Here is a 16,820-nt window from a genome sequence, read left to right on the forward strand (position 1 = left end):
CTTAAATTGGTAACACCTAATAAAATAAATTTTTGTACACTTTAAGTGATTAATTTAAGGTGAAAAAAATGTTTTAGAATTACTTCAATTGGCAACACTTCAGATATTTAAGCATTTTCAACTTGAATTTTATTTATTTAAAGTGAGAACATTTTTAGGGGTTACCAATTGAAGTAATTTTTTAAGTTGATCCAATTTTCACTTTTTTCAGCGTAGGAACATTTATTGCTGATCAGCATGCATATGTGTTTATATAAAAAGGAGGATGTAGTTTTTAAAAGGCCTGGATAGATTAGCTATATTCTCCACAAACTCCAACTGTTTTTCCATCCCATTCAGAAGTGGAAAGGCACTTGACAAAGAAATGGCCCAGGTCATATTTGGAGATGACTCTTCCTTTCAACATGTTCTCAGTAGCAGTGTATTTTTCTGTCAGCGGTTTGTCATCTGAAAAAACAACAGAAACAGGCACTGAAGCACACATATGTTTACTATGCTTTACATATTTTAAAACATATTTTCCTGCGTACCATCCCGGCAACATAGCAAAAAGTCAAGCGAATCAATGCAGACTACTTGCTAATTCACATAAACAGTTTCTTTAGAAATGTAATGTACAAGTATGCATTTAATGGCCATTACCAGCAATGTGTGGAGGCATGACTGCTATGTAGTCCAGTCCTGATTCCTTCAAGATAGTGTACATTCTGTCATGATCTTCAGTGACCGGCACCAGGCGAGGAGGAACTTTGGAGCGATCCCACAGCAGGAACGCTGCAAAAAGCAAATGCCACAAATTTTCACCTCAAATTAGTATTCACACTTGTATGGCCACACTTATTCCAGACTATACCTGACATGCATGCAACCACTTTACGAATTCCGCGAGCCTTCATGACCTCCAAAATGTTCCTAGTTCCCTCAGACATCATTGTTGTGGGACCTATAGACAAAGTGAGCAGGAAAATGTACATATTTCTGTTCTTAATAAGCTGCATTTATGAACTGCTAACCAGGTAAATTAGCACAAAATTAGCTTTAAGTTTGAATCAACTCACTGAGATCATTCCTTGTCCCCAAAATGATGATGACCGCATCCTGACCCTCCAAAGTCTTCTTAACATCATCTTTGTTCAGGACATCTCCCACCACCACTCTGGAAGCCTTATGATCTGCAGGAAGCCTTGCGGGGTCTCTCACCAGCACAGTCACATTGTAACCTGCAACAGTAGCAAACTTAAAAATAGAAAGACAAATAAAAAAACTAGCTATGCAGGATTTTCTTCAGTATCATCATCTGAGGACTTTAGTTGGAGCAGACAGCAAATGAAAAACAGCTAAAGTCCGATCAGCACTGACACTGATGGCAACACATACTATAGTATATAGAGAGAGCATCATACGAAGTTGGTCTTTTTAAAAAAAAAATATGCTAATTTGCCAGCTTCCCTAGGATTAAACATTAGATTTTTTTTCTAATATTATTGCGCCTCCTGCAGCCATGTTACAGCAGCAAAGTCCTTGATTATTGCGCCAAAATGAGACTATAGTTCCTAGCCATATCTGCCTAGATAATCGCAACTTTTATTTCCGTCGGCCGAGTACACGATGTAACTACAGAAGAGTCAAGTATTAAATAGGAAAAATATCGAAACTCTTTGGTTATTTTTTAGCGCGATGCTAAATGGTCTAATCAGATTCAATGGATTATGCTAAGCTATGCTAAAAGTGGTACCGTCAGACTTGGAGATCGGCTAAATGGATTCCAAAATAGTAAAAAATGTGGAATGTCCCTTTAAGGTAAAGATGTATTATGCTATAAGGATATTAAACCCCTACTTGTTTCTTAAATATTAAAATGTTAATAAGTTGTACAGACAACAAAATTTATATCTGTATGGTTAATGACTGTGCACAAAAATGACAATAAATTCAGCCAAAGGCAAACTGATGAACACCACCCTATCTGCAGTGTCTGGATAAGTGTGTTATCTTTAAAACTGCCTCATGTTTTATGACTCAGCAAAAACATTTATTTGCATAACAAGGTCAGTTTGCAAATGTCTTGTGATCTGAATTGTATAAAAAGGAAATAAGTAAGCATTTACATTTTTAATGAACTCATAAAGAACCCAACGCTTTGTAACAAGTTAGGTCTGGAAACACTTAGCATTTAATTTTTTTGTGTGTGGTCTCTAAAACTTTTTGAACCTTGAATTCAAATATAAATTATATAATTACTTAAACATGAAGGAAACCACAATGTAAAAAAATTTAGGTTGCACTTAAATTTGTAAGTTTAGTCAACTTGAATTTAAAAATCATTTAAACTTTCTTGACCAATGAGGATTTGCTATAAATTATAGATTTTTTTATAATTTATACTGCTCATTAGTCAAGAAAGTTTAAATTAATTGTAATTTAACTTAAAAATGTAAGGGCAACAAGGATTTTTTTTACAGGGTAGTAATAGCATAGGCCCAGTTGTTGAAAGAATAAAGTGTGCAGAGCTGTAATACAGGTAAACAAACATACTTATCCCATTCCTCCATTAGTTTTATTGAATAGGTTTGATTGCATTACTAACTTTTAAATGTAAAGTAACAGTAAACAGTAAAGAAAAAATATGTTTGACTGGCAATGTAAACATGATATTATTATTGTTCTCAAACTCTCAAACTGAACAACACACAATTCTCTAAACATGTTTAAGGTCACATCTACAGTCGGCTAGTTATCTAGTTATAGCTATCCATTTATTAGTGTAACACACAGGAAAACAAAAGATATGACATAACAGAAATTTCCCAAATCACTGTGTTGGAGTCTTACCTGCAGACACTGCAATAGGTAAGGTCGCTGACCCCGTCATCCCCGTGCTGCCGAAAATCGCCACATTTTTAATAGCATCAGACATATCGGCGTGTAGAAAAGCTCGTGGTCTGTGTAACTTGATAACAGTCTTTATTCTGAAGTCTAATGGCAACTCTGACCTTAACGCGGTTAACGTAACAGTGTCATGTGAGTTACGCCTCTTTCAGGAAATGCTACAAACACCGGCACGCCCTCGATTTTACCGCTGTTTACTGTAGTTGCTACGGATTTATGATTGACTTCTGAACTGCCCAATCGAAGACGGCTTTAGAAATCTTCCAACCAATCAAAGGAAAGAATGTTCGCTAAAGGGCGGGACTTGTCGAAATACGGGCGCCTGAAGAAGTAACCACCCCCACTCTTCTTAAAGGGGAAACGACTTCTTAAAATTAGACCTGTCCTCTAATACATTGGTTCTCAATCATGGTCCTAGAATGGAGCCCCATTAGTTAAATCAGGAGTTTTATATAAGAACATCTAAAATTAGTTTATCATAAATTCTGTGTAATGAAACTTTGGAAAAAGAAGGCGCCTAACAGCACTATACACTGTATAATTTAATCAGTCTTGTTTAATTCAAATTTATGTTTTAGAATGTTTTATGTCATACATTTTCTTTGGGGGTCCACAAAGGGCACAAGTGGGGGCCACCGTACACATGGGGGGGGGGCGCACAGCAAAAAGTTTTGAGAACCAATGCTCTAATGCATCTTCATTTTGGACAATTGTTGCCCACCTTTTAAGGTGTCTCATTAAATATAGTGTGTAGCCTATTGGGGTTTTCACACTTTCCCACCTTTGTAGCAATTCTTGTTTTCACTGTTCTGTTGTTTTTCTCTGGGTTAGCAACTGTGTATTGCCATAATTATGTGGTGTTAGTACCACTTGGTCTTTTGCAGGGCTTAAAAATTCAGAATTAAAATAAAATAAATCAAATTTTACAAGTGAAAAAAGAAATAACTTGAGAGAACGTGTTGACAATGGCTATAAAAATGATAATAAAACCAACAATATTTTACAGCCAAAACTTGGACAATTTATGTTAGAGTTTGTGGTATTTTATTACCATTAAACAATTTTGATGAGTTTTCTACAAAAGTTTCCTTAAAACTATTACTTGACTCCCTTCAACCTTTTGCCTTACAGATAAAGAAAAGATGTTTTAATACCAAAACTCCAGATTTTTATAGTAACAATACTACTTTTTTTTGGTATTTTGGCTTAATTTTGTTTCTACAAAACTAACAGTTTAAAGTTTGTGTTATTAAACCATGATAAAATTTTTTGTAAGGGTGTTTACTTTTTTGACTGTACAAATACCACACTATTATTACTTTTTTTAATCCAAACCAGCCAGTTTAAGTGTGTGTTTTGGATCAACTTTTCAAAAAAAAGATATTTGAATGCAAAAATAAATAAATACATAGCCTAAATCATGTATTCATGTAAATGTTCTCCAAGAGTCTTTATTTAAATAGTAAAACATATCTGTGTGATGTGTGTGCGTGTATCTGTGTTTGTGCGTGGGTGCGTGCGTGCGTGTCTCACTGTGGCATCCCCACCATACTGCTGCTGTGCTGTATTCTCCTCCGCGAGAGCGCGCGTATCCGGTGCACGGGATATCCGACCTCACCGGTTATCCGACCGATCAAATCTGCCATCATACACATATTTTAACGTCACGCTTGTGATATCACCCTTAAAGGCGGGGTACTGACCGGCATCATCAAAAGTACCGAGTGGCGTTTTGGGCCATACATCTCATTCTTATTGCATCTGAACGCTTCTTTATACCTGACTGAAGTATGCCAGAGAAAAGAGACAGCGGAACGGTAAATGCATCACGGGATTATTGATATCACATCGAATGAGAATCAACGTAATTTGGTCTGTGGCATAAACCTTCATCCTTAGGAGTGGGTGTACAGGTAAGGACGCATTGAAGTGCATATAATAGAGAGCAGTGATATACATACATTGCTGCAATTTCTCTTTAGCTATGGGAAATGCAGCGGCCGGCCTGTATTGGCCACATTGCTACTGCAGTCAATCTGGGCCGTGTCTTGGGTTGATATGTTACTGAAAGCATGCTGTTGGTGGAGTGCTTGTGCTTGTAAATGGCATTTGAAAAGGTTTGCATGGTTTACTATGCAGCGTATTTGATTACATTGGAGCACACTGAGTAAAGTTGCTAATAAGCTGTATAACTGAATGTGTCAGGCCTCTGTTATATATCAGTTATATTAAATAAAACAACCTTTATTAGGCGACCTAAAAACACCTCAACATTAGAAACGTGTGCTTTTGAAGACGCACATAATCATAAACGAGACTGAATGTAAACGGTGATCGAGATCAGTAACGCGGTATGCGGTAAAAGCACTAAAATACATCAGTCATGCTAACTGTATCTTTGTATACTGTATATAGCTATAATCCTAATAGAGGCAATTGTAATAGATATTACTATTACAGTGTATTGTATTTTTACAAAACGTTATCTTGAAACGTTATCATTGCATGACTTGCAGCAATGGCTTGCTGTCTGGTTGTGCAAGTTCTACATTTTCGTTATCAAGAGGCAGGACATGTGTCAATGTATGGTTACATGCAAACTGTAAGCTATATGCTTTTATTTACATACGTGCATTATTGTATTGTCTTATGAAATGAGTCACAACTCTGCGGTTTTCCTTTGCAAACGATTTCTTTTAAAATAACATCATGTGCAAGTGGAGTATAACAAGACTACTTGTGAAGTAGTAACCTTCACTCTTCACAATCTTTCACAGTGACAAGATTAAAGGCTTGTATTACAGCAATGGATCTGGACATGGTGTGATGTCATAGCATCAGCGCTGTCCGTGGTGCTGACGTCGTCTGTCGCACATTTCAATCAGATCAAACTGGCCTTATGAAACTCCTACATTTTTATGAGTTTTGACCTAAAAATGTGTTCACTGTAAAGTGGTATAACTTAATTTGGACTTTTGAGATTTTTATTAGGTGTGGACACGGGTTCAATGTGTTGTTGGTTTGGATAGTTATTAATATTATTTGACAATAATCCTACGAATTGCACTTCCAATAAATGTATCAAGATATTTATCTTCTTATCAACAAATGAATGAAGATAGTAGCAAGCAAAGATAGTGAGAGAAAGAAAGAAATAGAGAGAGACAAGTTCCTTTGCCCCTGGTTTGACAGCCTTCATGGTAATGCAGTGTGGCATGGTCTCCCTCAGGTCCTCTTCATTTATCTAAGCACTGGATCACTATTTTATTCCCTAAAAGCAACCTTGCAGCCAGGGAAGAAGGACTAGCTTCTGATCTATATCTGACCTATTTGATTTTAACCCAGCATAAAATGTCCTTTCTAAAGGTCGATAAGAAAAACTGTTATTGTTAAGGCAGATTTTTGTTTAAGATAATCTTTCTTTCTTTCTTATTTTCTTGATGCAGACTTATAAGATAAGATTTCTGAGTGCGGTTTTTCTGCATAGGGTGGTCTACACTGTAAAAAAATTCCGTAGAAATTTCAATGTTATTGCAGCTGGGTTGCCGGTAATTTACCGTAGATTTACATTTATGTTATTTACTGGCAAGAGTTTGTTCAAAGTTAAATAAATTTCAAATATTAACAAGTCTTTATCTTTACAGAATAAAACTATACAATAACCGCCTCATGCAAAGCATTCTGGGAACCAGAAATCATCATCAACCTTTTTCTGTTTTTTGGTCCAGATTTTGTTTCCCAGAATGTTTTGCTTGATGCTGTTTTTTAGTTTTACTCTGTAAAGATAAAGACTTGTAAATGTTTAATTTTCATTTAACTTTGAACAAAATGTTGCCAGAAAAAAACATAAATGTAAATCTACGGTAAATTACCGGCAACTCAGCTGCAATTTCTACGGAATTTTTTTACAGTGTAATGTTGCAGCATAAGCAACAAAATGCTAATAGCCTGCTTGTTTTACAAGCTGTGGGGGGATTTAGTGAACTATATCTGCAGTCATGACATTACATTTACTCCAGAATTTTGAATTTGACTGAGCAAGCTCATATCTACAGATCTCTTTGTATTTTTCAGACTGGTTTTGTTGGAAAATCTGTGGAATTTTAAACTAATTTGAAATGAAAGCTGAGAGTAAAAACAAATATTTAAAGATGAAAGCATAATTAGATTAAAAAAAATGTGCAAAATGTGCAAATCTTTGTAAACAACAAGCACTCCAATACCAAAAAGCTTTTGCAAAGTTTTGTGCAGATTTGGTGTAGACCGGTCATGGTTGGCCATTGAATTGTGTCCTGTTCTGATTCCTGATTTCCTCCGGTCCCTTAGTTATAAAAGAGGCTCCTTTATTTTTTCTTTGTCAAACTGTGAGACGTTGTAGAAGGCTGAAGAGTTTACATACTAGCTTTGTAGGTGATGCAGAGATTTATTGACCAATCACTACTTTAAATGCAGCCCAGAGCAAAGCCATAGCCATATAATAATGAGCAGGACTGTACAACAGATAGCAGCCAAATAAATGCCATATTGCCAACTTCTACTTACAAAGAAAACTAACCCTTTTCACACATTTACTCTAATACATAAATAAGATATAATTGATTAAGTTCACAATTAACTAAAAAATCTGGTCTTTGGATACACCCATCTACTTATGAGTGTGGCCGTTTGTGTGGTTGTGTTTCTGTTTCTGTTTCTTGAGACGGATGAGATGTGGAGTTAATTCTGTGTGTTTGAATGCCTGAAGTCCAATGTCAATCTCACAGCTGTGTTTGTAAGTGAGAAACACATCATACAGATCCTGCATTCATTGTCTTGTCATATCCAGTAACATCAGGTGCTATAAAAGAATAAAGTCCTGATAGGCCCAGTAAAGACAAGAGAGAGGTCAAGCTGTTGGTATCATATAGTGCCAAATAAAAACTTTGGTACATCATATTTACTTAATTTTTATCTGAAATAAATGCTTTGTGAAAAACACACAGCTTTATTACTATGTTTGTGTATGTGTTTGTGTAGGTGTGAGCCTATTACTTTTATAGTGCAAGATTTACTAAATGGGGCAAATTAGCGTGAGAGCGCAATTCCAAAAAAGCGCAGATGTAAGTGGAAAATATGCAGGATATTTTACTAAACAGGTGCAAATTAAGTAACACAGGTGCATCAGCTGATTTTCATTATGACCAACGCAACCTACTAAGTTCAGGGTCGAAATATGCAGAGCTAAAATTTTGGGGTGTAATCCGAGCTAACGAAGCCATGGGACACTGAAAAGAACTGGAGGACAAAAAGTGAAGTTTTACAAAAGTTTTGTGTGACTTCTCCTAGTTATTTACTTGATGGTTTGGCAAACAATAGTTTTGAATAATATGTTTCTCTGGCATTCCAAATAAACTGTTATGTTTAAACAACTCTCTGCCTTGTATCATGTGCTCTCTGTGATTCCTCTTTTTTAGAAGCAATTGCAGCCATTTCAAGGGCAAAATGATTTAAGACATTTTTAAAGGTGCAGTGTGTAAATTTTAGCGGCATCTATTGGTGAGGTTGCGAATTGCAACCAAGGGCTTAGTCCACTGTTCACCACTTGCTTTCGAAACACATAGAAAAGCTACGGTAGCTTCCACCAGACAAACATGTCATTGTTAAAGAAAACTTAGTAAAAAAAGAAGTTTGTCCGTTAAGGGCTTCTGTAGAAACATGGCTGCACAAAATGGCAGCTTCCATGTAAGGGGACCCTCTGTGTATGTAGATAAAATGCCTCACGTTTTCATTATGAACGTTCTTATACACCCCTGATAATATAGTTTTGTATATTATTTTGCATTTCTGTCAAGAGATCCTTCTAAAAATTACACACTGCACCTTTAAATAATGGCTCAAATAGAAGTCATATCACACGTGCAAACTTTATTAAATCACATTGTGTGAATCATTTATATAATCTACTCCCAAAAATGTTGCATCTGAAATGGAAACTTACATATACAATAAGGTCAGTCACAAAAATAACTAAACCACATTTTTTCCGCACTAATTCTGCAATGCACGTCTTTAGTAAATCTCGACAGCTGTTATTTAACACCAAATGATGGTTTGCGCTGGAGCTTAGAATATTTAGTCAATTTTCTGTTAGATTTGAGGTTATCTAAATGTTAGGGTCCTCTCAAAGTTGACAAAACTGACATTTCAGCAGATATATATCACATTTACATTTTAAAGGGAAAAAAGACTAAAGATATTGATGACTCATCTTGTTTGCAGGAACGTAGACATTTTTTTCAAAGAAAATGCTTTGTAGTGCCAATTTTTGTAAAAGTGCTGAATGAGAACACCCCCCCCCCCCCCCCAATTATAAACACCACCCTCTTAATAATTATAACTATTATTAATAATGCCTCAGCAATGTGTCTGTGGTCTTAACTTAGCGGTTCCTGTATAGCTATAAGTGGTAGAGCATTGCGTTAGCAGCGTAAAAGGTCATGGATTCGATCCCAGGGATAGCACATACCAATAAAAAATGTGTACCTTGTAATGCACCGTAAGTCGCTTTGGATAAAAGTGTCTGCCAAAGATGTAAATGATAACATTAGTGTTTTATTTATTTTCCAAGTCATCATCAGTGATAGGATTTAGCAAATAGCTGGAATTTGAAACTGCCTCTGTTTGCTAGTGTCCATCTTATGAGGGAAATCTTTTTTATGACAGATTTGTTAAACTAAAGGTTTGCTATGTATCCAGTTGCGCTAGGAAATATGTCTTCCCGAAAAGGTTTATTTGTCAAATCATTTCACAGTGTCTATAAAACAGGTGCATGTAATACTTAACATAAAACTTTATGGAATGAGTAACGGAAGTATCATCCATGCTGATGGAATTTATGGAATACTAAAATGTCATCTCCATGCAGAACTCATGTTCAGAGACATGAATCCCTGAAAGATTTAAATCTTGGTTTCATCTCTGGCACATCCTACTCTTTTCAATGAGATATGGTATGATATTTCTCACTAGAGATTCCAGCTATTAGGTTTTGTTGAGCAGGATGAGTTAAGTAATTCCTGTTGATTTGTGGGTGTATTATTTCGGTGGGAGTAATATTATAGGTCAGGTTTACATTTTAATATAAAGTGTATGGGATCATTTATTACAACAAGAAATTATTCCAGAACAACATTGTTGCGCTAAAATAATAAGTCTCATATATCTTAAACAAATTTTTTGGAAGCTAAAGTTGTTTAAGATGGCTATTGGCTACACAGATTTCTTGTTTCCCTTTATTTATTTCTAAACTATGGGATTTTGCAACACCAAGAGTACAATGGTTGACCCAGTTTGCAATGAATTTGTTAAATATGCTGAGATTACTTTAATATTACACATTCCATATCACACATCACTTTAAATCTATCAGTATATATCAAAATATTGATATTTTAAAATAACATTTACTGTTTTACAATTTGGTGCCAATTTTGAAAATTTTAACATATCTTTTCCTCCATTTGCCTCTTGTTAAAGATTATATTACAGTCTCAGAAATAAAGATACAAAAGCTGTCGCTGGGATGGTCCTTATACAGTATGTACCATTTAGGTACACATTTGTATACATGTTTATACATGTATACATTTGGTACATTTCAGGTACTAATATGCACTCTTTAGATAAAAAGTTATTATTACATTCACATATCAAAATATATTACAAAAGAATGGTCCAAGTGCATACATATATATATACATATATACATATATATATATATATATATATATATATATATATATATCAAATCAAAAGGAAATATACTAAATCATTTGTTTTATTACATATCTCTTTATTTATCTTTACATTTCAACTAAATATCGAAATGTGTTTAAAAGAGCAAAAATGAACAATAGAAAGCATATAAGAAATTAACACATGTTTTCATATTTCTTTCATGGACACGTGTGTGTGTGTGTTTTAAATAATGGGGGATGGGGTTGAGATTTTGGGTTTTATGAGAACTGGGGGAAGGGTGCAGCAGCCTGTATCTGTGTGCTGCATTTTCTCGCGACAATAATGACTGACATCTCTATGAAAGTGTGAGGCAATACAGCAGACCACAGCTCATGCCTTTCACACAGTGTCTGTGTTTGTTTATAGCTATGAGAACAGTGACTGTAATGATGAAATTGCAAGAAGTGGCACATATGATAAAGAGCACAGACAGACATATGATGCTTGAGTTGTCCTCTGCAGACAGTGCAAGGGGGATGGGGTAAGGCATTAGCCCCCTAAATCTGTTAGAAAGTCATTCATACTAAATTCATTTATCATGACAGGATCTCAATCTCATGACAATTCATATTTATTTTATTAATTCATAAGAAATCGTACATTCAAATTTGTGAATTTTTTTATGTACAATTTGCTTTTGCCCCGCGAGTGACTTAACTGTTTTTGTTTTTTTTTATAATAATGAGTTTTGTATGGTTCACGTCGTACGAATTCATATGAATTAGCCTACTCATAAAATTCGTACATGTTTCCATTAGAGGTTCATTGCCCACTAAAAAGGGTCCCGTAACGTCACCCTTTCTTGAAGATACTATACACTGTAAAACAATCTTTGCTGCATAAATTTTTTTTGTTGACTTAACTCAGATTTGCAAGTCATGTCAACTTACTATTATTTATCTTGACAAGATAAACAACTTATAAAATGAAGTAGACTTTTTTTCAACTATATTTATAAGTTATAACAACTCGTCTGTAGTTATAACAACTCATCTCTAGTCAAGATAAATAATAGTAAGTTGAAATGACTTTCTGAATTGATTCAACCAAAAAATTTAAGGTGGCAAAGAATTTTTTTACAGTGTAAGGGTCATGCACTTTTTATTTAGTCCAGGTTAACAGGAAAATCTGTTTTTAAACAGATATTCACAACACATGTGCAGTTTATAAAATTAAGCAGTCAGTCAGTGGCTGTGGGTGGGGCTTTCAGTGTGACATCACATTAACAAGAGAATCAAAACAGCATTTCTAATGAGACTGCTTTGGTTTAAAAGGGATAAAAACGAGGAGACTAATTTCGGTCTGTTGAATGCACGTGTGAGCCTCCTTATAGCATTTTTAGTGTATATATTATTATCAGTGTTGTTACCATAGACTGTTAAAAAGATGGACGACGCCTGTTCGCTCACTTCCATTGGTGAAAAGTGAAGCCGCCAGTGTCCCGATACGACGCTGACATCTTGGGCCTTGAGTTTGCGCAGTAGCGATTTCGGGACCAGTCATGCGCAGTAGTGAGCAGGAAGTAAAGCCGCGAAATTAAGACCCCGCCCTCGCTCTCGCAGAATGCGCATATCACACGATATCACAGCTGTCAAACATGACGTGACACCACCGTTTTTATATCATTAAATAACTAACTAAAGACCAACTTATTTTAAAAACAAACATTTGAATTCACATCAGCGTGATTAAAACTACAGTAAATGACAGAAACCAGCATCAGAAAAAAGATAATTGAAGTGTAATTTAATTTTTTAGTTGGTCTCAAGTCCCATTGAATAACATGGGGAGGCGGGGTTTATGACCTATACTGGGACCAGACACTGGGGGGCGATCGAGACGTTTTGGCTTCACTTTTCAGGGCTTGTGCGGCACGCTTGGTTGTTACTTTTAAAAGTAATGCATTACAATATTAAGTTACTCCCAATAAAATAACAAATTGTGTTACTTAGTTACTTTTTATCGAAAGTAATGCTTACTTTACTTTTTAGTTACTTTTGCGTTACTTTTTCTTGGCTGAGGCTTGATCTTTTTCAGGCCTTGCAGGTGTTTGTTTGTTTGTTTGTTTTATTTGGAACCCCAATAGCTTCAGCATAAGCTAAAAGCTATTCTTCCTGGGGTGTTTTTATGACTGAAAAGTTCTGCATTCAGAAATTGCAAATTTCATCACAAAAATGTCGAGCTCTGGCCTGCCATCTCAGTTTCTGACTCAAACTGTTTCCAATCAGGCATGTACGCAGAGAGTACATAATGTGACTATGTTCAGTTTAATTCAGTACATAATTTTTTTATCGAATTAATTCAACTAAAAAAGTAACTTCCATTACTTTTTTGGAAAAAGTAACTCAAATATTAATGTGTAAATTTAAAAAGTAATGCGTTACTTTTCTTGTTACTTCAGAAAAGTAATATTATTACGTAATGTACGGTACTTGTAATGCGTTACCCCCAACACTGATTATTATCTAAATGTGTATCTTGAATCTATAATATATATTGTGTTTAAGTTTGTGTGTGATTTACGAAGTATTGGGTGGGTTATGTGTGTTTTACTGTAGTTTTTCTGTTGATCCTGTGTAAAGTAACTTGTGCATCTCTCTGTATACGTCTAAGGGCTTCTTGAGGAAGCAGACGCAATGGCCAATGCCTCAACAGATCTGGACAATGCTGAGGCCCAGAGACAACTTAACAACAACAACAGGCCTGCAAGCACAGGATTCTGGGAAACAGAGACCACCAGTGCCAAACTATTCGAGTGCTCCCGCATCAAAGCACTAGCGGGTATGCAAAGAATTGCATTTACATAAATAACCACACATACACTGTGTTTCTGTAACTTCATAGAGGAAAAATGTAGGATTAGCAATGCAAAGATTATGGAATTGATTTCCATAACTAAAATAAATCATGTAAATGCACTGTATGTTACTTTGAAGATAAGTGTCTGCTAAATGCTTAATGTAAATATAAACACAAATAGACAAACATCTTGGTACTGTATATTATAGTATAAGTATTAGGCTATATGTTAAATGTCAGGTTGAGGTGGACGTATTTATTATTCACAACAACTGACATCTTTACTCTTTATTCATAATATTTAATTTAAGATGCATTAAAAACGTTGTATGCATGATGCATTGATGTGTTTGGAGTATAACCGAAGAATTTAAGGAGGCTTGGCAAAAATTTACACACAACACGTGTGCAAAGTTTATAAAGACATAACTCAGACATTGACTACAAAATATTACCACAAAAGAGGATTAATAAATATCAATGAAATTTTTGTTATTTTATGCATTTTTTTGTGCAAATTTTGTACACATTTTCCCACCGGGAAATACATTTTGGCCACTACTCTATGTGACAATATGATTTTGTGTGTGTATATATTTTGTTAATACCGTATTTAAACACATTGCTATTGTGTCTTCTTCTATTGTGTCAGATGAGAGGGACGCAGTACAGAAGAAGACGTTCACTAAATGGGTGAACTCGCATTTGTCACGTGTGTCCTGTCGTATCTCTGACCTTTACAATGACCTGAGGGATGGTTACATGCTTATCAGACTTCTGGAGGTGCTGTCAGGAGAACTGCTGGTAGGTTCTCAACTCGGCCTGAATATTGGAAGTGCAATGATCTTGCTGAAATGACCAGCATACTGTATCTTCATGTTGGTAGTCGAATGTAACTAGGTTTTAGCTATACCAACAACAAGATATCCTTGCTCAAACCAACTTCACCAGAAGAGTGGGCCAACTTTTTTTGACTAGTTAACACAGTGGCTATGCTAGATTATCTACAAGATTTTTTTCAGCATGGCTGTTAGCACAACAGTGTTTAGGGAAAACCGACAGTTTCACTTTTTATATGGTTATTAATGTTCGCATAGAGTGAAAAGTATAGCTTGCATGGGGCAGACTTGCATGTTCACAAACTATTACAACATTACAAACCAATAGTCATACTGTAGTAGTTGTTGCTAGTAACTATTTAATTTGAAAGGAACTAAATATTTTTTAGCTGATTTTAGTTTTTTGCTGAACACTATTTTGTAAAAGAAAATTTTGGTGACTGACCAAAAGTTGGTGACTGCCTGATAATGTTTTTTTCCTACGGTCTAAAGTTTTCCTTGAGTTTTCAATTTATTTTAATTCTTAGGTTTTTTATTTTGTCCATCCAGGGAGTCTAAAGTTTCTTTGTTGCTCATTGATCAATGTGTTCTTGTTTAAAGCCCCGGCCGACGAGAGGCAGGATGAGGATTCACTGCTTGGAGAATGTAGATAAGGCTCTTCAGTTCCTCAAAGAACAAAGGGTTCATCTAGAAAATGTCGGTTCTCATGATATAGTCGATGGAAACCACCGGCTCACTCTCGGCCTCATCTGGACCATCATCCTTCGCTTCCAGGTAAGAACTACATTGAGAGTGAAATGAGGAATCATATCAGTGGCCAATAAAAAACTATTTAACAAAAATAAAAAGACCCCACAGGTGGCGTCCATGTTGAGATCACATGACCAATGAATTTATTACACTCCTTTCTCCTTTCAAGCTTTGCACTTGAACATTCACATGCACAGGTGAAAATTTCCATCTACGAAAATAGGTACACGAAGACGGTTATATAACGCAGTTTAGGCAAAGGTAGTTTTGGATATGTGGTATTGAATCCATGCATACTGTATACGTTTTTAAAGTAACAGCTGTCAGTACCTCGTTAATAGAGTTGCTGCGGTGACAGAATTTTCCCACCGGTTAATCGGCGCGTCACAAACCGGTGATCCTGGTATCACCGTGTGGGAGGGGCTTATAAATGCGCATGCAGACGTGCAGATTTTACTTTCACTTTTGAATTACGCAACTGTTTAAATGAAACCACATATGTCAGTGCATAACTCCTCCCAAATGCAAACGCGTCACCTGGAAGTTAGCTGGCCAAGAGGCAAACAAACAAACGCGACATGCTTATTGCTTTATGGAGTGACGGCAGCAGGAAAATGCCTAGAAATTACAGCAGCAAAATCTGTCACTTTGATAGCAAAATCACCAAAAAAAATACGAAATCCTGATGGGACTGTTAAATAAACAAAGCTGAAGCATTATAATGACCAAAACATTTGCTATTATGAGTGTAAGACCACTGTTGTGTCAGCCAGCAAAACATAACAAAGAATAACTTAATGGACCTTTAAAATGTTAAAGAAGACTATTTTTAAGAACCACTTTGGAAAAGGGAGTCGGGCCGTGTACCAAAACACACTTGTAGCCAATCAGCAGTAAGGGGCGTGTCTACTAACCAACATCGTTGCCTGGGCTTCGTTTGTGTGAGGCGGGTCGATCAAAAGAAGGTCCAGATTCTATTGGGGTAGTGGTGTGTTTGTTTAGGTGATTTCAAACGCCAACATTGGCTTTCAGAGATCGTGCACCCCGCCTTTAATATTTTGCATGATTAGTAATTTTACTTTGGCAGAGAAACCTATGTGTACTGAATGCTGGGCCAGCATATAAGTCTAGCTGTCATTGGATACTTTATTTATGTGGTAGAGGTCTGATCTGTATAGAGGTGGTCATGTTTTGACACAGTTGGGAGCGTTTGATCCCTGTCGGCTCTTTATGCTCCCTGTTGAGTGTCTGATCACTGACTCTGTGTGTGTGTGTTTGATCGCTGTGTACAGAAGATGGGCAACGGCTCCAGAAGATGGGAATTTAGTGCATGAGTCGAAATTGACTACGTTCAAATTGTTTTTTAAACCAGCCGAGCTCTGATCAGGCCTCAACCGAAGACAAATCTTCTCTTTCCTTCTGTCTACTTTATCCTCTGCTCTCATATAATCTTCAGATTTGGGGAGAACCTCAGATCTTCTCACTGCAGGGAGTTCACAGTACAGTACACTAAGCCACACTCCCTTCATCCCCCTAAAGACCCTAAAGAGCTCCATGTCCCTGTAACTACAAAGCAGTGCAGAGCTGGTCCTGGTTCGTATCGTGTGTCATCTCTTGAAGCTGTCAGTAAAGCATTGACAGGTTACCCAGAATGCCGTTTGGCTCTGGTCCAGTAACCAATGCTGTGTTGGGGTAGGAAAGTTGATGCTGTAGTGGATTCAGGATGCAGGGACAGTGAGAGGTGGAGTGTCACTCGATCCAGCGACT

General features: G+C 36.2%; 2 protein-coding genes across 7 annotated transcripts in view; one reads left to right on the forward strand and one right to left on the reverse strand.

The window, feature by feature from the left end:
• Window positions 1-71: 71 nt before the first annotated feature.
• blvrb (biliverdin reductase B) lies at window positions 72-3,031 on the reverse strand. Its single transcript, XM_065282849.2, has 5 exons — window positions 2,833-3,031; window positions 1,059-1,220; window positions 854-943; window positions 643-774; window positions 72-447 (listed from the first exon to the last, which is right to left on the reverse strand). The coding sequence occupies exons 1-5, from the start codon at window positions 2,915-2,917 to the stop codon at window positions 293-295; spliced, it is 624 nt and encodes a 207-aa protein (XP_065138921.1). The 5' UTR covers window positions 2,918-3,031; the 3' UTR covers window positions 72-292.
• A 1,360-nt stretch (window positions 3,032-4,391) lies between these two features.
• The window catches only part of sptbn4b (spectrin, beta, non-erythrocytic 4b), a 76,345-nt gene continuing 63,916 nt past the window's right edge, over window positions 4,392-16,820 (forward strand). For all 6 annotated transcript variants that reach the window (XR_012337352.1, XM_073815823.1, XM_073815824.1 and 3 more), the window contains exons 1-4: window positions 4,392-4,802; window positions 13,279-13,446; window positions 14,117-14,268; window positions 14,904-15,077. Coding sequence is in view for 5 of the 6 variants with exons in the window: in XM_073815823.1 (XP_073671924.1) it covers window positions 13,302-13,446; window positions 14,117-14,268; window positions 14,904-15,077 (471 nt within the window). In the remaining variant the exon portion in view is untranslated. The remainder of the gene's footprint in view (window positions 4,803-13,278; window positions 13,447-14,116; window positions 14,269-14,903; window positions 15,078-16,820) is intronic.

This window comes from Paramisgurnus dabryanus, chromosome 9 (genome assembly GCF_030506205.2).
Source record: "Paramisgurnus dabryanus chromosome 9, PD_genome_1.1, whole genome shotgun sequence".
In the NCBI taxonomy this organism is placed as follows: Eukaryota; Metazoa; Chordata; class Actinopteri; order Cypriniformes; family Cobitidae; genus Paramisgurnus; species Paramisgurnus dabryanus.

Bases quoted from the DNA above. Each gene is read 5' to 3' on its own strand.
- blvrb (XM_065282849.2), bottom strand. From the start codon at position 2,917: ATGTCTGATGCTATTAAAAATGTGGCGATTTTCGGCAGCACGGGGATG. The intron at 1,221-2,832 runs GTAAGACTCCAA...CTACTGTTGCAG, and splicing joins ACCTATTGCAGTGTCTGCAG to GTTACAATGTGACTGTGCTG. The intron at 448-642 runs GTAATGGCCATT...TTGTTTTTTCAG, and splicing joins CATGCCTCCACACATTGCTG to ATGACAAACCGCTGACAGAA.